Source organism: Halichoerus grypus, chromosome 2 (genome assembly GCF_964656455.1).
Source record: "Halichoerus grypus chromosome 2, mHalGry1.hap1.1, whole genome shotgun sequence".
Lineage (NCBI taxonomy): Eukaryota > Metazoa > Chordata > Mammalia > Carnivora > Phocidae > Halichoerus > Halichoerus grypus.
The window spans coordinates 190,125,328-190,147,718 of record NC_135713.1 but is presented as its reverse complement, the minus strand read 5'-3'; the positions used below and the strand labels follow the sequence as shown (position 1 = coordinate 190,147,718).

General features: G+C 54.6%; 3 protein-coding genes across 10 annotated transcripts; 1 reads left to right on the top strand and 2 right to left on the bottom strand.

Annotated features, from left to right (window-relative positions):
- On the bottom strand, positions 1–5,114 carry RND2 (Rho family GTPase 2). Of its 2 annotated transcripts, none has more exons than XM_036095543.2 (5): positions 4,979–5,114; positions 2,825–2,912; positions 1,922–2,031; positions 1,030–1,164; positions 1–810 (listed from the first exon to the last, which is right to left on the bottom strand). In XM_036095543.2, the coding sequence occupies exons 1-5, from the start codon at positions 5,015–5,017 to the stop codon at positions 556–558; spliced, it is 627 nt and encodes a 208-aa protein (XP_035951436.1). In that variant the 5' UTR covers positions 5,018–5,114; the 3' UTR covers positions 1–555. The 2 variants fall into 2 exon arrangements, with proteins under 2 accessions (XP_035951436.1, XP_035951435.1); XM_036095542.2 differs by lacking the exon at positions 4,979–5,114 and adding an exon at positions 3,397–3,551.
- On the top strand, positions 5,016–11,702 carry VAT1 (vesicle amine transport 1). The gene is made up of 6 exons (XM_036095533.2): positions 5,016–5,426; positions 8,204–8,411; positions 8,815–8,985; positions 9,096–9,185; positions 9,714–9,955; positions 10,113–11,702. Exons 1-6 carry the CDS (start codon positions 5,016–5,018, stop codon positions 10,194–10,196), a joined length of 1,206 nt encoding a protein of 401 aa, XP_035951426.1. The 3' UTR covers positions 10,197–11,702.
- A 124-nt stretch (positions 11,703–11,826) lies between these two features.
- Positions 11,827–21,360, bottom strand: IFI35 (interferon induced protein 35). 7 transcript variants are annotated; one of them, XM_078065780.1, is made up of 7 exons: positions 21,066–21,245; positions 13,748–13,846; positions 13,068–13,215; positions 12,871–12,977; positions 12,588–12,774; positions 12,383–12,489; positions 11,827–12,176 (listed from the first exon to the last, which is right to left on the bottom strand). In XM_078065780.1, exons 1-7 carry the CDS (start codon positions 21,087–21,089, stop codon positions 11,985–11,987), a joined length of 864 nt encoding a protein of 287 aa, XP_077921906.1. In that variant the 5' UTR covers positions 21,090–21,245; the 3' UTR covers positions 11,827–11,984. The 7 variants fall into 7 exon arrangements, with proteins under 7 accessions (XP_077921906.1, XP_035951430.1, XP_035951429.1 ...); XM_036095537.2 differs by having other exon boundaries at positions 11,827–12,489; positions 13,068–13,203; positions 21,066–21,257; XM_036095536.2 differs by having other exon boundaries at positions 11,827–12,489; positions 21,066–21,256.
- Between the last annotated feature and the right edge of the window lie 1,031 nt (positions 21,361–22,391).

Sequence of the window (22,391 nt, the reverse complement as noted above, 5' to 3'; positions counted from 1 at the left end):
TTTTCCATGGACATGGGCTTTATTTGGGGACAGCTGGGGGAAGGGATTGAGGGAGCTAGGACTATGGGTAGATGGGGGAGGGGCTTCTCAACTTGCTTTTTAATTTAGTGCGTGTTGCCTGGAGGTTAGGATGAGTGAGAACAGCTGTGGAAGGGAAAGGAGAGGAAAAGGGAAGGCCACAGAATGGACACTTTCCTTAGGGAAGGAAGCCAGGGCCAGGATATGGATACCGGGGGTGGGGAGGGAAGGCACCCTTCATAGACTAAGACTCAACCAAAGTCACTGCTCCATGCCTGCTTCCCCAACCCCCTCCCCAGCCCAGCTCCCAGCCCAGATGCCTGTCCCGCTGGCTTCCTCCACTTGCTGTGGGGAGGAGGGGGATGAGGACGTGGGGAATGGTGACACCCTTCTGCCTTCAGCTCTCCTGCCCAGGAGAAGCGCTCCCTTGGCCTGCCCTGAGGTCGCTACCAGAGTCAGGCGGTCCGGAAGTCAGGTGCAGCAGGGAACAGCTGTGCCCTCACCGCCCCTCCTTACACTCTGCCCCACGCCGGCCCCTCACATGAGGTTGCAGCTCTTGGCTCGATCCTTGTGTATCTCGCTCTCGGTCCCGGTCCCCCGGTCCGGCCGGCCTGCCAGCTGAGCAGATCTCTGCAGTCCACGGCGTGAGTCAGTACGACGCAGCTGCCTATGGCCACGGCCAAGGGAGGCCACTGTGGCCACATGGAAGACATCCCTGACGCTGCGCTCAGAGGACCGGGAGGAGCACTCCACGTAGGACACAGCCCCTACCTGCTTGGCCAGCACAGTGCCCTGGAAGGATGGAGTGTATGGAGGAAGTTATGGGGCTTAGCCTGCAGCTCAGCGAGGGGCAGGGAGTCTGAGGGCGTGGGGGTGTGGCCAAGGGATGGGGTCGGAGGTCAGAGGTCAGGGCAAGGGAGGAGCCAAGTAGGGTGGTTTTCAAATCAGAGATAGAGAGGGGCAGAGGTGAGAGGTCTAGGCTGGGACCAGGTCAGAGGTCAAGAGTCCCACCTGCTCATGTGTAACAGGGATAAGCCTCTGCTTGGACAGCTCCCTCAGTGTGGCCAAGTCGGTGCGCATGTCCAGTTTACAGCCAACCAGCACAACCTTGGCATTGGGGCAAAACTCCTGAGTCTCCCCTTGCCACTATTTGGGGGAAGAAAACAGTTATGGAGGGGTAGGAGGAGGCACACGGTGAACCCTTGCTCCATGCCAGGAGAACACCCTTCCTCACATCATGCAGAAACCATGCACCCCTCTGGACTCTCCCATGCAAGCAAGAAGGTAGGAATGGTGGGCTTGGCCTGGAAGCAGGATGGGGTGTAGGAGATGGGGAGGGAGGAAAGGGCTGGGGTGGGGCTGTGGGGTCAGGGGCCCTGCTTCTACCTCAGTCGCCATAAAGCGTCTACCGGCCTGAAACCTTCCCATTCCCACCCCCTTTCCCAAATTAGCTCCTGAGAACAGACCAATCTGCCCTCCCTCCCCCATCTGGGAACTAGGGCTGCTTTAGCTGACTTCTGTCCATTCAACGTGGGCTTTTCTCATGGAAATAGAGGCCTGGAGAGGAGACCACAGGGCTCTCCTGAGCTCCTGGAGCAGCATTCCCATCCCCTCCATCTGGGGCTCCCACACCCAAGGAGATGCGGAGGATGGATAAGGAATCCCTTGAGTACTTCTCCCTGCCCTCCTCTATCTCCCCCAGATGCTGAATCCAGCTCTGAGGACAGACTTTCAGGAAGCAGGGGGTGGGGGGGTGAGAGGGATGGGGAAGGACGAGAGCTTCACACACTCTCCAGCTGATGACCATGCCCCAGACATCACTCCCTCCTCCTGACCCATGTTGTGTCAGGACCATGGTTTCTGTCCCCCTCAGTCTAGCCAGGCTGCCTCCCCAGGCTCCCACCTTTTTGAGGACACTGTCCAGTGTTTCTGGTCGGCTAATGTCGAAGCAGATGAGCACAGCATCTGAATCAGGATAGGCCAGAGGCCGGACGTTATCATAATAAGAGGAACCTGAGAGAAGACAGGGAGGGAGGGGACAGATGAGGGTCTTGAGTGGGTGGGAGGCCTGGAAGGGAATGGGAGACCTTACCAATCCTGGCCAAGGGACGCTAGGAACAGAGAATGGAAAAGAGCAATTATTAATATCCCTCAAGGAGTCTGGGTTTCTCCAAGGAGGGGAGCAGGGAGAGGGGAGGTTAGATGGCAGAAAACAGCTCTCCACTTCCCTAGGGGTTTCTCTAAAAGTAATCATTCTTAATCTTTTCTGAGTCTTTGAGAAGCTCATGAAATCTCTGGACATTCTCAAAATTTTGCATATGCTTTCTGGGCTTTGACAGACATCTTCTAAAGCCCTCCAGGGGAGCTGAGTAAAATAAAAACCCTCCTCCCTTTTTTGGAGGAGGAGGAGGGGCAGGGGCAGAGCTCTCCCACCCATTGGGACATCTCAGATTTCTACACTTCAGTCTATAGAAGCAGTTCCCCACCCCTCAAAGAAATTCTAAATGTCTTTTCTAAACCCAGCCCTATCTCCTAAGAAACATGTTCCAAAATAAATCCATTCTTCCCAACTTTCCCAGGTAGGCAGAATCCAGCTGAGAGGACTGGATACTGGGCTTTCTCTCTCAGGACAAGATTTCTGTGTCTCTGCAAGCTCTGCCTCAGTTTCCCCGGCTTTAAGCAGAAAATTGATTTTCCTTCCTCCTAAAATTGGATGGGCTGGGCTTACCTGGAGCCTAAGAGTCTAGCCAAGGGAGGGGCAAGGTGGGGGCCTAGGAAGTCAGGGTGACCCCAGGGACTTGGCTACCTGAAGTGTCCCACATGTTGAGCTCAATGCGGCGCTTGTCGATCTCAAAGCTCGCGGTGTAGTTCTCAAAGACGGTGGGGACATAACTCTGCAGAGAGGGATGGGTCAAGATGAGATCCTCCAGTCTTCATCCCAGACAAATGCCTTCCTCACTCCCACACACGGTCCAGCCCAGCCCCTGGACACAAGTTGGTCTGGTGTTGGGCAAAGGGGAGATCCCAGGAGCGGCTGCCTCAGCGGAATATCTGCTAGGTTCCCAGACCCCCTCCCGGTCCCTTCAGCCCCTAGCTCTTCCCCTCTCCAATGCCCAGGACCCCCGACATTCCCCTAGCGTCCCCTCCTGGATCCTCTGGTTATCCCAAATCCCATTCATCTCACCCTGCTCCCCAATTCCTCCCACCCCAATCCTCTGCAGTCCCCCAGAGCCCCCAACGTCTCCCTCGGTCCCTGGTTTTCCGAGCCCTTCTCTCTCGACCCTGGTTACCCCGGCACCCGTATCGGTCCGTCCCTAGGGCCCTAATCACCCATCCCCGCGGCCTCAGCGCCCTCCTCCCAAGACGCGGGTCCCTCACCCCAGGGTAGGCGTCCTTGGCGAACACCTGCAGCAGCGCCGTCTTGCCGCACTCCGCGTCCCCCACCACCACGATCTTGCAGCGGCCGCTCTGCCCCTCCATAGTCCCGGCTACGCGCCGGCCCCCTGCGCAGCCCCCCTCCGGGGCCCCGCTGCCGCCTCCCCCGCCGCTGCAGCTGCAGCCGCTCCGGCCGCCGACACCGGCATCTCGCGGGCCCGCGCCGAGCCCCCGCCCGGGGCCGCGGCCCCCCCCCAGCCCCGCCCCCAGCCCGACGGCCGCGCCCCCGGCCCCGCCTCCCGCCCGCGCAGCCGGAGGGGCGGGGCTCAGAGGAGCTGGGCGGGGCCCGGGGAAGCCGAGGGCCCGGACCAGGATTCCAGAGCATGGGGGTGACCTGAGAAACCCTTGTAGGTTTGGGGCGGGCCGAGCCGGGCTTATTTGACTGTTTTGACTTCCTTGGAGAGGGGCGCGGGGCAGAGTTTCGGCGAAGTTCTGAGGGGTAGGGTGAAAGCGGCAAACGCGCGAGGCTCGGGCCTTCCGTGTGCCCACGCGTGCACGCCGGTGTGCTAGTGCGGACACGCGCGGGGGCAGCCATCCACTCCCTGAACAGGAGGGGGCGCGAGATGGTAGGAGGAGGGAGTCTTTTTGGTTAGGTCTTACCCCTCCTCTCTCAACGTCCCGGCAGGGAGTCTTGGGGATAATGAGGGTATGGACTCCAACACACCCACCCGGTCAATGGTGACATCATGGCTTTCCGTCCCCATAGCAACGGACGGCCTAGTCTGGGGCTGGGGTGGCTTAACGGCGGGCCTGGACTAGCAGGGAAGTGTGGACTGAGTTTCTCCAGCCAAGCCCAGGGTGGAAAGTTTTGGGGGAGCTGCGTCCTCTGGTGGATACTTCGGGGAGACAGAGATGGGGAGGAAGAGGAAAATTGAATTGCTCACAATGACAGGCCTGATGGAGACATTTAAGGCTTGATCCGGAGTCTAACGATAAATCACACCACTGTTTTGCGTTTGCATGGCATCTTTTACCTTTTAAAAGCGCTTCTTTAAATCGGTTACACTCGATTTAATTTTATCTTTTAGAGCAAGCAATATCATCACCATTTTACAGAAGGGAAAGTTGAGGTACAGAACTTTTAACAGTCAGATGGAAAGTTTTAAAGACTCGGTCTCCCTGCTCCAAGTTGCCACTGCAAGACCACACGAATGAGTCACATATGGGTAGAGTTAGAGCCTGAGGAGCAACTTAGTTGGGTTCCAGTCCACAGGTGGCTGGCTCCACAAATCTGATGTAAGCTCAGGTTTTGGGATCGTCCTTCAGATTGTCCTTTTACATATTAACTTGCATAAGGCTTATTATGAATAAATAAGCAAAGTAAGTCGCAGTCTGCATGACCTTAAGAATGCCCTCGCGCGGGTCTCTCTCCAGACGTTCCTGGTCTCCCACCTTTCGCGCTCCTGCCAACACCCGCGCGGTGGCCCTGGCCCTTTAAGTCGGCCCGCGAGGCCCCGCCCCTCCCGCGCGCAGTCCGCAGCCGCGGCTCCTCCCGACGCGCGCCCCGCCCTCCCCAGCTGTGCACCTTCGGTCCAGCTGCGCGCACGTCGGGAGTCCCAGACATGTCCGCGGAGAGAGAGGTAGCCGAGGCGGCCACCGTGGTGGCGGCGGCCGAAGCAGGGGCCGGAGAAGACGCCTCTTCTCAGCCCCCGAAAGCCGAGGCCGCTGGCGACGCCCAGCCATCCGCGACTTCCGAGGGGGCCGCCGCCGCGTCGCCGCCGCCGCCGCTGCGGTGCCTGGTGCTCACCGGCTTCGGCGGCTACGACAAGGTGAAGCTGCAGAGCCGGCCGGCTGTGTCCCCGGCCCCCGGTCCCGGCCAGCTGACGCTGCGCGTCCGGGCTTGCGGGCTCAACTTCGCCGACCTTATGGCCCGGCAGGGGCTGTACGACCGGCTGCCGCCGCTGCCCCTCACTCCGGGCATGGAGGGCGCCGGCGTCGTGATCGCGGTGGGCGAGGGAGTCAACGACCGCAAGGTGAGCGGGACAGGGCAGGACAGGGAGAGGCTGCCCGGGCCACCGGGTAGTGGGGCTCGAGTGGGCGGGGGTCGGGGGTGTGGCCGGGCGGAGGAAACTGGCACTGACCCGGGCAGACGGGCATGGAAGGCGTTGGAAAGGAGCCTGTGTTACGAGGGCCCTGGGGAATTGGGTTAATATTGGAGGGTAGGTAGTGGAGATAGAGTTATCGCCCCCTCCCTAACCATTTCTAATTGTGGCCGCCGCCCAGCAGCGGCGGCGTGGGTGGTGGTTTGGGGCCGGGGGGAACACAATAAGGCACCCAAGCGCATGCGCACAACGACCTTACCAACTACCCCCCCCCCTCCGCCCCCTGCCAACCCCCCCCCCGATTAAAACCACACCTGTACCTCTGCCACCAAACAATCCCTGGGTAATTGTGGTCTGTGACCCTGGGTACCGATTAGTGCCTTTTTCCCCGAGGGAGCTTGAGGAGCTATGTAGTCCGTGTTGGGCGGGGACGCATGACCCTGCCAGAGCCCCAGTCACATGCAGCCCCGTGGTCTGTGGGGGTGTGAGGAGGCCCCTCCCAGAGCAGGGCCGAAGAGACGAGGCACGCCCATCATGGAGGAGAGGGAGCCTGCCACCCGCTCTCCCATCGGCCTTACACTGCCACTCTGATCTTGGGGTTGGTGGGGGCGAGATTGGGTCTCTGGATCTTTGTCTTAAGCTCTCTGTATCCCGTGACTGCACTGTCTCCTCCTCCAGTGACTCAGCCGGCGGGCCACGACCCCAGGCTGCCCTTGGGACCGTTGGGGGGCGGGGGTGGGGGAAACGCCTCTGCTTTCCTCTGGGAGGACCCTCGCCTCAGAAACCCCATTTGGATTGGGGTGGGGGGGGTGTGGCACTGGGAGCAGGTTGGCCCAGCTCTGCCGGTCTGTTTCTCCTTTCGTTTATCATTAATCTTGGCCACAAACCCGGACAGCGAAGAGTTCCAAATGAGAAACTTTTTGAGAGACCTGGGGTGAAGCCTTTGCACATCATTTGTTTGAGGATTTCTTTTTAGAATCAGCGCCCTGCAAGAGAGGCCCCCTCAGACTCGGCCTTTCTCTTGCAGGACCTGCTAGTCCCAGATCCCAGAGCTGGAATTCTTGAATTTATTGAGCATGCCAACATCTCCTCCTTAAAGGGCTTCTGCCTCCATCCAGCTCTGGCCCCACCCTTTCCACTGACTTCTGAGTAATCCCACTTTTGAGAAGGTGCTAAGAGGAATTTTGTGTGTGTGTGGTAGGGGTGGGGGGAGAATTGTAGTTCATGTTTGAAGGCCACCCACCTAACCTCCCTCCCCACACTTTCCGCTTAGTAAATACAGGATATCCTGTCCAGGGCAAGAACCTGATGTAAGAGGCTGGATTCTGTGGGGAGAGCCCTCCTTCCCTCCTGATGTCTGGACTGGGGAGGGGTTCATGGCCCTGCCCTGTGATGGGCTGAGGGGTCGCCTTTAGCCTGGGTAGGTGAGCCTTGTTCTGGGCCAGATTGGTCACAACCCTGGCTGAACACTGCACTTTCCAGCAGTCCTGGGCTATTTCTGAGTCTCCTAGTCCTGAGTCCTAGAGTGGAATGCTTCCATTCCCCAGACCTCATCTCAGACCAGTGCTTGCAAGGAAAGATCCCAGCCTGCCTTCAGTCCTCTTTGTCAATGGAGTGTGGGGGCTTGAGGACATGAAAAGGGGTGTGTGTGGGAGTCCCATGCCTTCTTTCCATGGATCCCAAGTCTCTATACAGAATTCCCATCATTCCTGGCAGGGACCACAACAGCCCCGGATTGTCCTGGAATAGCACCCACACTTCTCTCTCCATGGCCTTCAGAGAGTGAGGAGAGGCCTTGCTTTTTCCAGAGATTGCCCCCTTTCCTCTGCCCTCCTCTTGACCCCAGATGCTAAGCTGGAGGGAAAGATTCTGTTTTCCTAGCTCCCTTTCCCTCCTGCAATGAGGCTCTTGTGCAGGTGGCTGGGGCGGGTGGGGGGGTGGGGGGGGTGGGATGGCTCTTCCTGTTGGATTGCGGCTGTGTGGCTGTCCTTGTCCATCACTCCAACCCCCTGGCTCTGGGTGAAGGTGTTTTCTGGGCCCCCAGTGCTGGCTCAGAAGCTTCTGGTGGGGTGATTGCACAAGCCCTAGCGGTTCAGAGACTTTTACGGGCATTTTATCATTGTTATTACCTAATACTACGAACTGTTTATTCTGTGCCAGACGTTGAGCTAAAAATTACCAAATGATTTTTTTGCCACTTAATCCTCATAATTGCTCTACTTTACAGACAGGGAAACTGGGGCTCAAAAAAGTTAAATGGTTTTTATTTGCCCAAGGTCGCACTGTCAGTGAACAGCAGAGCCCATTTTTTTAACTAAAAGAGTTTGATGTCTTTAACAATACTTCATGCTGCCCTAACTATAAGCTTCTTGCATTCAGCGATCTTACACAATAGTGAAGCATGAGATCCGTAAAGTTGAGATAAGGACAATATCTACCTCAAAGAGCCGGGAAGGATTAATCGAGCGTTTATATGTAATAAACTTATTATAGCATTTCTAATAGGGCCTGGCCTCTGGTAAGCACTCAGTAAGGGTAAGTTGTTACTGTTTTCCATGGTATTATTATTACGATTAGCATGAGGACTGTGCCCGCTTCTCTTGCTACTTCATTGCTAGGAAGAGGGCCTCGTACATAGTAGAAGGTCATAAATCGCCAGTGGGTGGATGAGCGAGGCGCTGAATGATGCTCTTCTTTCATTCTTCAAGGTAGGGGACCGGGTGATGGTGTTGATCCGGTCAGGCATGTGGCAGGAGGAGGTGACTGTGCCCTCAGCCCAGACCTTCCAGATGCCTGAGGCCATGACCTTTGAGGAAGCCGCTGCCTTGCTGGTCAATTACATCACAGCCTACATGGTCCTCTTCGACTTCGGCAATCTACGGCCCGGCCAGAGCGTCTTGGTACACATGGCCGCAGGTGACAGGCCCCCTCCCTTTATCCCCCCTCCTTACCCCGCCCAGATTTCCTTCGGGCCCCTTCCCTGCAGCCTGTCTGGACGGTCGTCATGACAACACCAGGCTGCCTCGGCCTCTGGCTCCCAGAGGCCTCTGCAGTATTGTTGCCGTGGTAACGTTCAGGCACCAGGTCCAGCCTGGTGTGCTATCCAAAGCGACGTCCCCTCACCCGGCACCCCCTCCTTTGCCAGCTACCCTCCCCCCCAGTTCCCAGTCATGGATATTGGACCTGGTTGTGAGGACAGAAAGCCTCAAAATGCGCCCAGGCCCAATGAAGGTGATGAGCAGAGTCCTTGAGGGGCAAGACTGGAGAGCGGTGGCGGGGTGGCTCCGCGTCCCCGCCTCACGGAAGTGTCTTGCTGCAGGGGGCGTGGGTATGGCCGCCCTGCAGCTGTGCCGCACGGTGGAGAACGTGACGGTGTTCGGGACGGCCTCGGCCAGCAAGCACGAGGTGCTGAAGGAGAACGGGGTCACACACCCCATCGACTATCACACGACTGACTACGTGGAGGAGATCAAGAAGATCTCCCCCAAAGGTGGGGTCGGGGTATGGGCGGGGGCAGGATGGCCCAGGACGGGGAGGGGCACTCCAGATCTGTGGCTCCTGATGCTGTTCCTGGCTCCCCCCTGCCTTGCTCTGTGACAGGAGTGGACATCGTCATGGACCCTCTGGGGGGGTCAGATACGGCCAAGGGCTACAACGTGCTCAAACCCATGGGCAAGGTGGTCACCTATGGTGAGTTGGCGGGCTGGGGGTGGAGAGGGTGGGGGTCTGAAGGGCAGGATGCAGAGGCCCAGGGACTGCGCTGCCCGAGCGAGCACCAGGGTTATAGGGTTAGGCCGGGCCGGGGAACGCGTTCAGATTGCTGCCTCCGGGGTGGGGCTGCTGTCATTCTCATTCCCTGCTTTTCCTGCGAGTCACACACACTGAATTCTGTGTTCTTTCTGTGCTCCCGTTTGGGGCTTATTCCGGATGCGAAGTCCCATCAGTCTGCCTTCCTTTGTCCTATCCTCCTGGGCTTCTTGGGCAAGCTGCATTTTCATCTGAAAAACTGTTTCACACACACACGCAAATCGACAAATAAAGATGAGGGCAATTCTGAGTCGGCCCGGAGTCCACTTGGGCCTGGCAGCCAGCAGGCGGGGGATCGAGCGCCGCTGTGGGTGACTGATTGTGAGAGGCCCACAGAGGGAGATGAGCGTGGATTGGGACAGGGACGTGCCCGGCACCTGGATTCACAGGCCGCGTCTCCTCGTCCCGCAGGAATGGCCAACCTGCTGACGGGCCCCAAGCGCAACCTGGTGGCCCTGGCGCGCACATGGTGGAACCAGTTCAGCGTGAGCGCTCTGCAGCTGCTGCCAGCCAACCGCGCTGTGTGTGGCTTCCACCTGGGCTACCTGGAGGGTGAGGTGGAGCTCGTCAGGGGCGTGGTGGCCCGCCTCCTAGCCCTGTACAACCAGGGCCGCATCAAACCCCACATCGACTCCGTGTGGCCCTTTGAGAAGGTGAGTGGGACGGCTGCGGGGAGGGCTGGGCCGGGACCCCTGCAGGCCGGGGCTCCCAGGACGGGGGTTCCTGGGAAGAGGAGGGCTGGCTCCTCTCTGCTGGCTCTCTGGAGGGGACCGGACGGCCCTGGGAGCCGAGTCTCATCTTCCTCTCCAGGTGGCGGATGCCATGAGGCAGATGCAGGAGAAGAAGAATGTGGGCAAAGTCCTCCTGGTGCCTGGACCAGAGAAGGAGAACTAGGGCGGGGGCTGGCGGACCCTCAGGGCCCGGGAAGAGAGATGCTGGGGGGCCCCGCATTGTGCTGGTCACCAGACTCTCTCACATTTCACCCTCTATCATCACGCTCTGCCCTCTCTCCCCCGAAGGTCTCCGTCCTGATGACCTCTCCCCTGCCCTGTTCTGTCTCCTTAGGCAGGGCTGCCCCCTCCCCCCCTTCCTGCCCTCGGAAGAGGTTGGGAAGTGACCACTTGGATGTCTGGGCTCTGCCAAGGGGACAGGGAGGGTCAGAGGGAGGCCGGCTGCTTCCTGCCCCCGCCCTTTCCCTGGGCCTGCTGTGCTGCTTTTGTGCCAAGGTTAGCCGTTCCCTTTCCGTCCAGTTCTGTGTGCTTCCCCCTCGGCCTCATCTCCCCCTCCTGCCCCTGCCCCACCCCCACCCCACCCCCAAAGAATTGAAACGTCAGCTCAGGATCTGGGGCCAATCTTCGTGAATCCAGCATGTCCCTGGCTCGCCCTCGTGTCCCTTCAACCCAGGCCGACCAGTGCCCACCTCTGAACTCTGTCGCCTCGTTGCATGGCCTTGTCCTCTTGTTCCCATCTCCTTAAGCACAGTTGGGCTTCTTCCATCTCCGGGTTTTCTGCCCCTCGTAACCAAGGTTGCCTCTTACAACAAGGGTGGGAATCAGACCTGCTCCCCTAGGTCACAACTGTGGGAGGGACACAGAGCACCCCCCCCCCCCCACCGGTGGCTCCCCACCCTTCACTGAGTTCTCTGGAGTTGTTCTCAGTGCCTTAGCAACAGAAAACCTGTGCATGTGTGCGTGTGGGGGGATGTCCCTGTCTCACTCCTTCTCCACCCCTGTACCCCCCAGTGCCTTCCTCGTTCTGCTGGAGCTGGGGTTTTCCTGCCTCCCAGGCCCGCAACACTGCCAAAAATCTGTGTGTGCCCGCGGGTGGGGGGGGGCAGCCCCGAGCCTCCTGGGGTCTGTGGCGCGTCCTCTCTGGCGCTGTCGTTCCTCTGTGGGAGGTGGAGGAGAAGAAGGCGGGAAGCTTTCTCGGCCTCGCAGATAAGTGTGGTATTTACCAGCCAGGGCTCTGAGGGGCAATGCCAACTGTTTCTTGTTCTGGGACCAAAGTAAAAATCAAAGCACATTTCCCGCGTCGTCAAGGGAGGCCCACAGCCTTCTCAGAGCAAGGGGGGGCAGCTTTTCCAAATTCAGCCACAAACTTTGTTTACACGGGTGGGGAGATGGAACAGGAGAATAGAGAGGGGGGGTGGTTTAGGACCTGGGCCGCTGGAACCAAAGTGGGGACTTCCTGGCATAGGGGTGTAACTCCCCCTGCTCTCCGATGCGGAGTTAGGTAGGGTTGTTGCCCAGCCACTGCGGGTGGGAGGTGGGGGGAGGCGCTCAGCCTCTTCATTGTCTAAACGAGGACGAAACGTGTGAAGTGCGATTTCTGCTTTCGTGTACCCCACCCTGTTCTACCGAAGCTGCCTTTGTGTTTGTGTCAATAAAAAGCCAAACCCTGGGTCTTGGATGTTGCCTCTTGAGAGTTGGAGGGGAAGGTGGGCTCCCGGAAGGCCAGCGCTGAGAGTGGAAGGTTAGGGTTCCTCCTGTCAGGCTCAAATCAAGTTTCCTTTTACGAAATGAAATGAGAAGATCACGCCACTTTTATTGTTCTTGGGCAGCATTTCACAACCCATAATACCTGCCACTGTCGACCCGCACGATCTCTTGCACCCGTGCACCCCACTCCAGCCTGGTTCGAGAGGCTTGGCAGATGGGTGCGGGCGCCGAGGAGGGCAGGCTCTTAGCCCGATGTGGCGGTGAAGACCGCCAGGCCCCGCTCTCCGGGGGGCACGACTCTCAGGGCCTCCACCTCCCCACCTCCACGGGAGGGCTTCTGGAAGTGGATCTCCAGGACGTCCTGCAGCTCCGGGCCATCCAGGACATCAGGAATGTTGAGCACCAGCACTGATTGGGGCACCGGCTGGAACGCGATCTGGAAAAGGAGCCAGGAGATGGGCAAAGGCTCCTGGGAGTCAGGGACTGGGGGCAGGTGGTACCCCTGGGGGTAGGGAAGGGGCGAGGAGGCCAGAGAGGCTGGCAAGGGGGAGGGCAGTGGGTTTTGGGGACTCTGATCCTTGGGCAAGTTTCTGGCAGGCAGGCAGGCGCCTGGCCCAGCCCCCGAGTAACCTTCCCACTTACCTCGGCCTTCTGGATCTCCCCACTGAGGTAGGGAGAGACTCTCAAAGGGCACTTACACCCGCCCAGTGGCACTGCGAACTGGCCAACCCGGCACAGGTACTGGGCCACTGGGGGGGAGAGAGGGATGGACTGCTGGCGTCAAGCGCCCTGCTCTCCTGGGGCCTGAGTCCTCAATTGGCCCCAGTCTTGTGGGCGGGGCCCTCACCTGCCTCCTTAGTGAAACCCAGCACGACGCCCCCTCGCAGCAGCTCCCGAGTCTCCACGTCACCACCCCCGTTCCTGGTCTTGCCAAAGAAGATCTCCAGCTTGTCCAGCAGCTCCTCCTCACTCAGCTTGAGCCCGGCAGGAAACCCACTGACCAGCACGCTGCACCTGCTTACCTGAGTGGACACCTAGGGGCAGACAAGAAGGAGAGGCCTGGCCTCGCTGCCTGGGGCCCAAGCGCATGGCAGCCCCGGCATGTCCCAGGACCCTGCCGCTCTGGTCACCTGTATGGTGGTCACCACGGGCAGCTCCAGAGCCCGCACTTGCACCCGCAGCCGGCATTCCTCTATGTGGATCTCATGCTCCTTTTGTTGCAACACCCTCTCGGCCACTGGAGGGGGGGGCCCCGGGGTGGGGGGAGCATGGTCAGTGCCGGGAAGCCTCCCAGCCTCCCTCCCGGGGCCTCTCTCAGAGGACTCACCCTTGGGGTCATTGAAGGTGACCACAGCAGATCCTCCAGACAGAGGGTAGCAGATCCGCACTTTGGAAACCAACCACTTGGGCACTTCCTGGCCCTGCTGAGTGTGTCCTCGGAACACCAGAGGGACTGCAGGTGCCTGGAATGGGACCTGGAGGTGAGGGAAGGGAGGCTGATGCAGCCTTCAAGGGTGGGAGAGGTCCCACCCCGGCCCCAGGAGGAAAGTGTTCGATGCCGAGGACAAATACATTTATTGAAAGGAGCGGATGGGGCGCCTGGGTGGCTCAGTTGGTTAAGCGACTGCCTTCGGCTCAGGTCATGATCCTGGAGTCCCGCATCGGGCTCCCTGCTCAGCGGGGAGTCTGCTTCTCCCTCTCCCGCTCCCCCCTCTTGTGCTCTCTCACTCTCTCTCTCTCTCTCAAATAAATAAATAAAATCTTAAAAAAAAAAAAAAAAAAGGAGCGGATGAATGTAGGTCAAGCCTATACCGGCACTTTAGACCCAAGATCTTAGCTTGTCCTCACACAGCGCTGCAAGTTTGGTAGCTCCACTTTACAGATGAGAAAACAGGTCCAGAGAGTTCAAGTCACATACTCGAGGTCACAGAGCGAGGGAGTGGCAGAGCCAGAAGGGAAACTGACTTCTAGTTCTCCCTGCCAGGCCACGCCCCTCTGCCAGCTTACCTGGTCGTAGGGTAGGGCCCGGAGCTCCCTCCGCCGGCACTGCAGCTCCTGCAGCCTGCTCTTCAGTGCGGCCTGCTCCTCCCGGAGGGCGCCGAGGGTCTATTAGAGCAGGGGGGAAATGAGCACCGTCGTCCCATAGGACTTAACATCACTAGGGAGGCCTCCAGAAGGAGTGGGGGCTTAGAGTGGCAAAATGTCATACTATTAGCTAACATTTATTAAGCACTTACTGTGTGTCAGGCACTGTGCCAAGCTTTTGATATGGATTGTATCACTCCATTCTTGAAACAACCCTATGAGATAAATTCCCTCTTAATCTTATTTTACAGATGAGGAAACCAAAGCTCAGAGAGGTTAAGTGACTTGCCCGAAGTCATCCGGCACTATGCAGGCTGGCTCCAGACTGCTAATCTGTGCTTTCCAGTGAAGAAATCAAGCCCCCCCTCCCCCAAAAAAAAGAAGTCAAGCCCAGAGTGGGGGAGCAGTTTACCCCACATCTCCAAGCTTGTCCCTTGACTGCCACTCTTTCCACTGTACTAAGCGGCCTTTCAGGCTGGGTATGATTTGGAGCAAGTCCAGAGACAGAGAGTGACAACATGGGCAAGGGAATGACACCAGGGATACGAATAAATGCACCTTTGTTTGTGGGATGGAGTAGACGTTAGCTGGCAGGGTTCACTCTGTGGTTGGGAAGCCTGATAAATAAGGTCAGCTCAAGGAAGCGTGAGCTCACTTGGGAAGGCGGGACTCTGTCCTAGTCATCTCTGTATCCCCAGTGTTCAGCAGAGTCCCTGGCACAAAACGGGCATTCAGTCAATGTGTGTTGAATGAATGAATGACTGCAGTGAATGAATGACAGAATGGGAGCATATTACAGAGGGCACTGAAGACAGTCAGTGTGAGTTCACTCTGTTTTTAAGCAGAGGAAAGCCAGGGCTTGACCAAATAATGCTGGTTTATGAGTAGTGAGAAAGGTACCCAGTTCTTTATATTTCTACAAATAAGGTGCCTTTAAGGCCTGGTTAGATGACATCAGTGAGTCCAGGAGTCACTGTAGATGATAGGGAATGCTAGGGACTCACAAACTGGAGAGAGCATGTCCCCACTAAAGTGGAAGCCTCTTCTCAGCTCCAACCAAGATTTTCTCATGTGGGAATGTGGTTCCAGTATCCTATACCTTCCCATTTTAAAAAAAAGATTGTATCTTATTTATGTGAGAGAGAGAGTGAGAGCAAGCATGAGAAGGGGGGAGGGGCAGAGTGGGAGGGAGAGGGAGGGGGAAAGAATCTCAAGCAGGCTCTGCACTGAGTGTGGAGCCCAACGTGGGGCTCGATCTCATGACCCTGAGATCATGACCTGAGCCAAAATCAAGACTCGGTCGCTCAACCAACTGAGCCACCCAGGCACCCCAACAAATACAGAGTTTTAAAAAGAACCATTCAAGCAGGGGAGTTCAGACCTGATATCAGTAGGAGATGGGGAACTAGTGAAGATTTCTGATGGGGGGGGCGGTGAGGTGCTGGGCACAGTGTTTAAGAAGCGGCTTTGCAAGCCATGGCAGGATGAACCCAAGCAGCGGGGTTCACCCCACTGATGAAGGAGTGACTCTGAGGTTCTAATTCCCACTGACATGGCAGGAGCTGAGCTGGGCCTCTGGCAGTGGGCATGCGCGGGTAAGCACATTTCATGAGGAAAGCGCCAGGACTCTGTGGATGTTTATATTAAGGAGACAGAGGGGACAAACTGGAGAGATGATGCCAAGATTGTAGACCTGGGTGTCAAGAGTTTGGTAGAAAGCCAGGGACCCAACAGGCAAGGAAATGAGCCAGTGGTTACTGGGGGCCTGCTAGCTGCTGGGCACAGTTGGACCCCATCTCAAGTATCATAGGACTGCCCCCTGTCTCGAGCTCCCAGCTGAAACTTCTCTCTTATAGGACCCTCTGAAGGACAACACAGGCTGATCGTAGTCACTTACATGAATTTGACTACACATACATGAAAACATGGTCTCCTAAATGCAAGCCAGTGTGCATCTGCCACTCTGCTGAAAAAAAAAAAAAAAAATTGCAATCCTTTCTCCGTGGAGCTCATTGACAGACTGTAAATACTGGATACTCTAGGGGTGAGTTAATGATTTAAGGTTAATTTTGACTACCTACATGCTTCTGCCTTATTTGCCAACTTTACAACCTAACCACCCCAGAAGATAAAATCTCATGCTATCTATGTTCATCATAAGGGTATCGGAGGCAGTTCAGCCTAACAGTTAAAAGCACAAACTCTGGGACCAAACCTCTGGAGCTTACATCCAGCTCCTCTTAGTCTTGCAAGACAATGAGCAAGTTACTGAACTCTGTGCCTTGGTTTCCTCATCTGTAAAATGGGCATAATAGCAATTTCCACCTATATATAATTTTGTTGGAAACAACGGTGCCTGGCACATAATGCATGCTATGTTGAATGCTTTCTATTGTATCAATCCTCATTTTATTTTTTAAAAAGATTTATTTATTTGAGAGAGAAAGAGAGAGGGCGAGTGTGTGAGCCGGGGGAGGGAGAGGGGGAGAGGGAGAGAGAGAATCTCAAGCAGACTCTGTGCTGAGCATGGAGACCCCTGTGGGACTTGATCCCACAATCCTGAGATCATGACCTGGGCCAAAATCAAGAGTCGGATGCTTAACCAGCTAAGCCACTCAGGCACCCCTATTAATCCTCATTTTATAGCTGAGGAACCTGAAGTTTCTCAGGGTTAATTAATGGGCCAAAGTAAGTCAAACCCAAGGCTGTTGAAGACACATGGGGTCAGGGACAGGACTTGGTGGAAAGGACTCTGGGTTGGAACAGCATGTGGTGATGGAAGAAGCCAAAAAGAAGCAAGAACACTTTGATGGACAGAGCCTTAAAAAATGTAATCTTTGGGGCACCTGGGTGGCTCAGTCGGTTAAGCAGCTGCCTTCGGCTCGGGTCATGATCCCAGGGTCCTGGGATCGAGCCCCGCATTGGGCTCCCTGCTCGGCAGAGAGCCTGCTTCTCCCTTTCCCTCTGCCTGCCGCTCTGCCTACTTGTTGCTATCTCTCTGTCAAATAAATAAATTAAAAAAAACATCTTAAAAAAAAAAAGTAATCTTTGAGGATACCTAGTCAGGGGTCAGGGGAGACAAAAGGAATGGCAGGGGAAAAAAAAAAAAGAAGCCCTGGCCAAAGATAAGGCGGTGCCAGGGCCTGGACTGGGGACTGTCAGAGACACAGAGGAGGAGGAGGGCTGAAGCAGCGCTTCAAGGAAAGGAGGCTATAAGAAGTCCACGCGCTCATCTGCTTTCTCATTCCCTCATTCAACAATTAGCTACTGAGCTTCTACCAAGTGCCAGGCACTGCTCTAGGCTCTGGAAACATAGTGGTGAATAAAACAGACAAAACCTCCTTGTGGAGTTTATATTCTAGAGGATGAGCCAGACAATAAACAGAATAAATAAAATCTACAGTATGCTAGTGGGGTTAGTGTTGTGGACAAAAACCAAGCAGGGGGAGGATAGAGAATGTTGGAGTACATTTTAAATGGGGTGATCAGGGGCGCCTGGGTGGCTCAGTTGGTGAAGCGACTGCCTTCGGCTCAGGTCATGATCCTGGAGTCCCTGGATCGAGTCCCGCATCGGGCTCCCTGCTCGGCAGGGAGCCTGCTTCTCCCTCTGACCCTCCCCCATCTCATGTGCTCTCTCTCTCTCTCTCATTCTCTCTGTCTCAAATAAATAAATAAAATCTTTAAAAAAAAAAAAATGGGGTGATCAGAGCGGGCCTTGCTGAGATGATGCTGGATCATTTACTTGAAGGAGATGCAGGAGCAAAGCCATGTGTGCACGTGGGGGAAAGTTCTATGCAGAGGACAGCAAGCGCAAAGGCCCTGAGATGGGAGTTTGTCAGGCGGATCTGAGGAATAGCAAGAAAGCCAGTGAAGCTGAGCAGAGGAATTGCGGGGACGGGGGCTGGAGAGGAAGTCACAGAGGAGGAAACGGGTTGGGACAATGCAGGGCCTTTTACACAATGAGGGGTGGGAAGCCACAGACAGGATGACTTGGCTGTTGTGTGACTAGACTGATGTGGGGAAAGGACACAAGCAGGAAGACCTCCGAGGAGGCCATTAGCGCGTCCAGGAGAGCCATGTTGGTGGCTTGGACCAGGCGGGAGTAATGGAGGTGGTGAGGGGCAGTGGAGTCTAGATTGGTTGAGGTTGCCGATGGATCAGAAATAGAGTGTGGAAGAAAGAGAGGAGTCTGGGATGACTCTAAGCTTTTTGGCCTGAGCAACCGGAGGGAATGAGAGCCATTTTCTGAGATGGGGAAGACTGTGGGTGGAAGAGATTTAGGGCAGAAAATGAAGGGTTTATTTTGAACACATTAGATACGAAGTGCCTATTTGACCTGTCAGTGGAGACAGAGGGTAGCAGTTGCCTCTAGGGATCTAGTATTCAGGCAAGATGTCCAGGCCGGAAGTATACGTTTGGGGATTATTCATGAGGGGGAGGTAGAGTCACAAAACTAAGTAAGATCACAAGGAAGTCTCACAACTACATGAGAGCAACAGGGAGGGAGGTGCAGACATAGAGAGGTCCAAGGGCTGATTTCTGGGGGCACCCACCACTAAGAGGTCAGGGGAACAGAGAAGCACCAGCCAAGGAGGATGCAGAAGAGGGGGTCAGTGAACCTAGAGGGAGAGCAGGAGTGTGAAGAAGGGTTTCAAGGAGGAGGAGCCAGCGGCGGTGCCGAAGGCCGCTAACGGGCCACCGAAGATGAGGAATGAGAATGACCACCGAGACTGAGCGACAAAAACACAGTCCTACTTACAAGGAAATGGCCAGTTCATGTACAAAGATTATTATTGCGGCTTTATTTAAAACAGACAGAGAGAGGAGTGCCTGGGTGGCTTGGACGGTAGAGCATGTGACTCTTGATCTCAGGGTCTGAGTTCGAGCTCCACATTGGGTGTAGAGTTTACATTAAAAACAAAACAAAACAGGGAGGCTTGGGTGGCTCAGTCAGTTAAGCGTCTGCCTTCGGCTCAGGTCATGATCCCAGGGTCCTGGGATCGAGTCCCGCATCGGGCTCCCTGCTTGGCGGGAAGCCTGCTTCTCCCTCTCCCACTCCCCCTGCTTGTGTTCCCTCTCTCTCAATCTCTCTCTCTGACAAATAAATAAATAAATAAATAAAATCTTTAAAAAAAGCAAACAAAAGCAGAAGAATAAAATAAAAACAAAACAACAAAACAGACAAAAAGAAATCTACATATCCAACAATAGAGGAATAGCTAGAGGCGTCTGGGTGGCTCAGTAGTTGAGCGTCTGCCTTCAGCTCAGGTCATGATCCCAGGGTCCTGGGCTTGAGCCCCACATCGGACTCCCTGCTCAGTGGGGAGCCTGCTTCTTCCTCTGCCTGCTGTTCCCCCTGCTTGTGCTCTCTCTCTTTCTCTGTCAAATAAATAAATAAATAAAATATTTAAAAAAATAGAGGAATAGCTAAATAAATATATCATGTAGCAATTAAAAGACATAGAAGAACATTTAACAATATGAAAAAATGCTCACAATAAGCCAAAAAAGCAAGATACAAAACTGTATAGAAAATAGGATCTCTATTGTTGATTTAAAAAGTTTTATTTCATAAGGATCTTTATTAACACATAAAAATGCATGGGGGTGCCTGACTGGTTCAGTCTTGGAAGAGCGTGTGAATCTTGATCTGGGGTCATGAGTTGGAGCCCCACATTGGGTGTAGAGATTACTTTAAAAAAAATATAAAATCTTAGGAAAAAAAAGGCATAAGAAACTCTGGGAAGACAGACACCAAAATATTATTTTTTAAAAAAGATTTTGTCAGAGAGAGAGAGCACGAACAAGCAGGGAGAGTGGCAGGCAGAGGGAGAAACAGGCTCCCCACTGAGCAAGGAGCCCTACGAGGGACTCAATCCCAGGACCCTCAACAGGCTGAGCCACCCAGGCATCCCCAAAATGTTATTAATAGAGGTTATCTCTCAATAATGAATTTAGGGTGATTAAAAGAAAAGAGTTTCCTGAACCCACTTTTCAATATGTAAAGGCTGTTTAAGGGAGTAGTTTTGGCAGAGGTAGAAGATGGGGGTGAATCAAGATAATCTTGGGAAACTGGGGTTCTGAAAGTTTGGCAGTAACATTAATAATAACACATATTGTATGCTTAGTAGGTGCCAAGCAGTGTGCTAAGTTTTTATTGTATGGATTTATGGATTATCTGCTTTAATTTTAATTTTTTTTTTAAAGATTTTATTTATTTATTTGTCAGAGACAGAGAGAGAAAGCAGGGGGAGCAGCAAGCAGATAGAGGGAGAAGCAGGCTTCCTGCGGAGCAGGGAGCCCGATGCGGGACTCAGTCCCAGGACCCTGGGATCATGACCTGAGCCGAAGGCAGATGCTTAACGAAATGAGCCACCCAGGTGTCCCTAATTTTTTTTTTTAAGTAATCTCTACACCCAGTGTGGGGCTTGAACTCAGAGCCCCAAGATCAGGAGTCACTCGGTTCCAACAACTGAGCCAGCCAGGCGCCCTGAGCCTGTATCTTTCTTACATTTGTGGGACGAATGAAAAATTCCCAAGCAAGACATTTGTGTATTTATGAGATGGGGGAGTAGCAGGGAGGGAAAGACTGAAGAAGCTGGAGAGGGGAGGAGATTCATTCATTCCACAGCTGTTTATTGAGTGCCTACTGCAGGCACAGTGCGGGCATGTCTAGGGATCAAGGGCCAACAGGCTAGACAGGGGACCAGTCTTAGTCTAGCAGGAGTCGGGGCATTCACAGGTCAGGAAGGGGAAGACTACAGCATGTAGGCGTTAGGTAAGCTCTTGGAGGAGGAACAGGTCTTCCTGTGACCCGGAAGAGGGCCCAGCGTTCAGTTCAAATGAACTGTAAGGCGAGGAACTATCCATTTCAACTCTAGGGTGAAATATAAGGAGGGAAAGTGTGTTGGGCAAGATCTCAGGAGATAAAGGTGTGAACGAGTCTTATACTTTTTGGGTCACAGAACCCTTTAAGTATCTAGTGAGAACTGAATTCTCTCAGAAAAACGCATTCACACAAGGAATTCATGAGCTCTTGAGGTGAAGGTTACAAAATTGTCTCTGAGGCAATGGGTTAGGGGAGAGCTAATCCCAGCCGTTTGCTTCTCCCCAGAAGTTTAGCTGGTCTAAGAGACGGGCAGAGAGGCTTGGCCACCAGACCCTGAGATAACTGCAGATGCCCAGCCAAGAGGAATGCTCCTCTGCTTCTCCCCCATCCCACAACACTCTCCTCACTTACGGCATCACCATACATCACTGACATGGGCCTGGGGTCCAGTTGACAAGAGCTGAGGCTTCAGAGCTGGGCACAAAGTGGCAGTGTCCCCTATAACTAAACTCTTGCTTCTACCTTCCGAGGTGTCTTTGTCCTCTCCAAGCTGGGTCTGAGATACACTTCCACTTTCATTTCAGCAAAACCCTGGCCGTTGTTTACACGCCCCAACTGGTTTCCCCGCCCCTGGGAGGAGCCCTTCTGGGCTTGGAAGTTGACTTCACTGACTGGAGGCCTGAGGGGAAGCCACTCACAAGTAACAGCAAACAGAATATGGGCCCCAATCAACCAGATTCCCAGCCTATTAATCCCAGTACAGGCCCGTTGGTAGAATTTTGTCTGCTGTTAAAGATATTTCCCTGGAGGGACACTGGGTGGCTCAGTCATTGAGCGTTTGCCTTCCGCTCAGGTCATGATCCCAGGGTCCTGGGATTGAGCCCCGCATCAGGCTCCCTGCTCAGCAGGAAGCCTGCTTCTCCCTCTCCCACTCCCCCTGCTTGTGTTCCCTCTCTCGCTGTCTGTCAAATAAATAAAATCTTTAAAAAAAAAAAAATTTCCCTGGAGCCTAGAAAGATGACAGGCACAGGCAGACTAAGATTGAATGAGAAATGCAACCAGGATAAGGCCTCTCCAAGTTCACAAAGCCATGCTAATAGCCAGCCATTTGTGGAGAGCTCTTCTGTGCCATACTGGATCTGCTTCACATGAGTTAACTCAGTCTTCCAAACAACCCCACAAAGTTGCTTTTGCCATTTTACAGATGAAATTCTAAACGTCTGAGGCAGGGAAGTATAGAACCTTGCTCAAAGTCATACTGATAGAAGTCAAGCATGTATTCAAACCTGGCTGGGACAGTATTTGAATTTGGGCCTTGAGGTAGAGTGGAGAGAACTTGTCAGTTTCTAGGCAGAGGGTTTAAATTTACTTCCATTTGTGACTGAGTAGGCAAGCTACTTAGGAGTCTGTCTCAAGAGATGCCCAATACTTAAGGGTGAGGAATCAAACAAAAACACATAGGACACGGTGCACAATAGATTTGTTTTCCTAATATCCAGTCCAGGATTCTTCGAGTAATTCACAGACCTAGCCCTTCCCCCACATCCCAGGTGGATGTATGCCAAGTGCAGTGCTTGGGGAATACACCTGTTCGACTCCTACTTCCATCTAGGGACTTAGAACCAGCTCAGCCGGACAGAGTGCCTATTTCACCAGTAGAGCAGGATCACAGGTATCCAGTGAAAAGGTAAAATGCCAGATGGGCCAAAAAAGCTTTCCTGCAACAGTTGGTGACAT

Bases quoted from the DNA above. Each gene is read 5' to 3' on its own strand.
- RND2 (XM_036095542.2), bottom strand. From the start codon at position 3,498: ATGGAGGGGCAGAGCGGCCGCTGCAAGATCGTGGTGGTGGGGGACGCG. The intron at 2,032-2,824 runs GTAGCCAAGTCC...GTCTTCTCTCAG, and splicing joins CAACATGTGGGACACTTCAG to GTTCCTCTTATTATGATAAC. The intron at 811-1,029 runs GTGGGACTCTTG...CCATCCTTCCAG, and splicing joins TCCCTGTTACACATGAGCAG to GGCACTGTGCTGGCCAAGCA.
- VAT1 (XM_036095533.2), top strand. From the start codon at position 5,016: ATGTCCGCGGAGAGAGAGGTAGCCGAGGCGGCCACCGTGGTGGCGGCG. The intron at 8,986-9,095 runs GTGGGGTCGGGG...GCTCTGTGACAG, and splicing joins CAAGAAGATCTCCCCCAAAG to GAGTGGACATCGTCATGGAC. The intron at 9,956-10,112 runs GTGAGTGGGACG...CTTCCTCTCCAG, and splicing joins CCGTGTGGCCCTTTGAGAAG to GTGGCGGATGCCATGAGGCA.
- IFI35 (XM_036095536.2), bottom strand. From the start codon at position 21,089: ATGTCAGTGATGTATGGTGATGCC. The intron at 13,847-21,065 runs GTAAGTGAGGAG...CTGCTCTAATAG, and splicing joins CAGTGATGTATGGTGATGCC to ACCCTCGGCGCCCTCCGGGA. The intron at 12,775-12,870 runs GTGACCAGAGCG...GTCTGCCCCTAG, and splicing joins CCGTGGTGACCACCATACAG to GTGTCCACTCAGGTAAGCAG.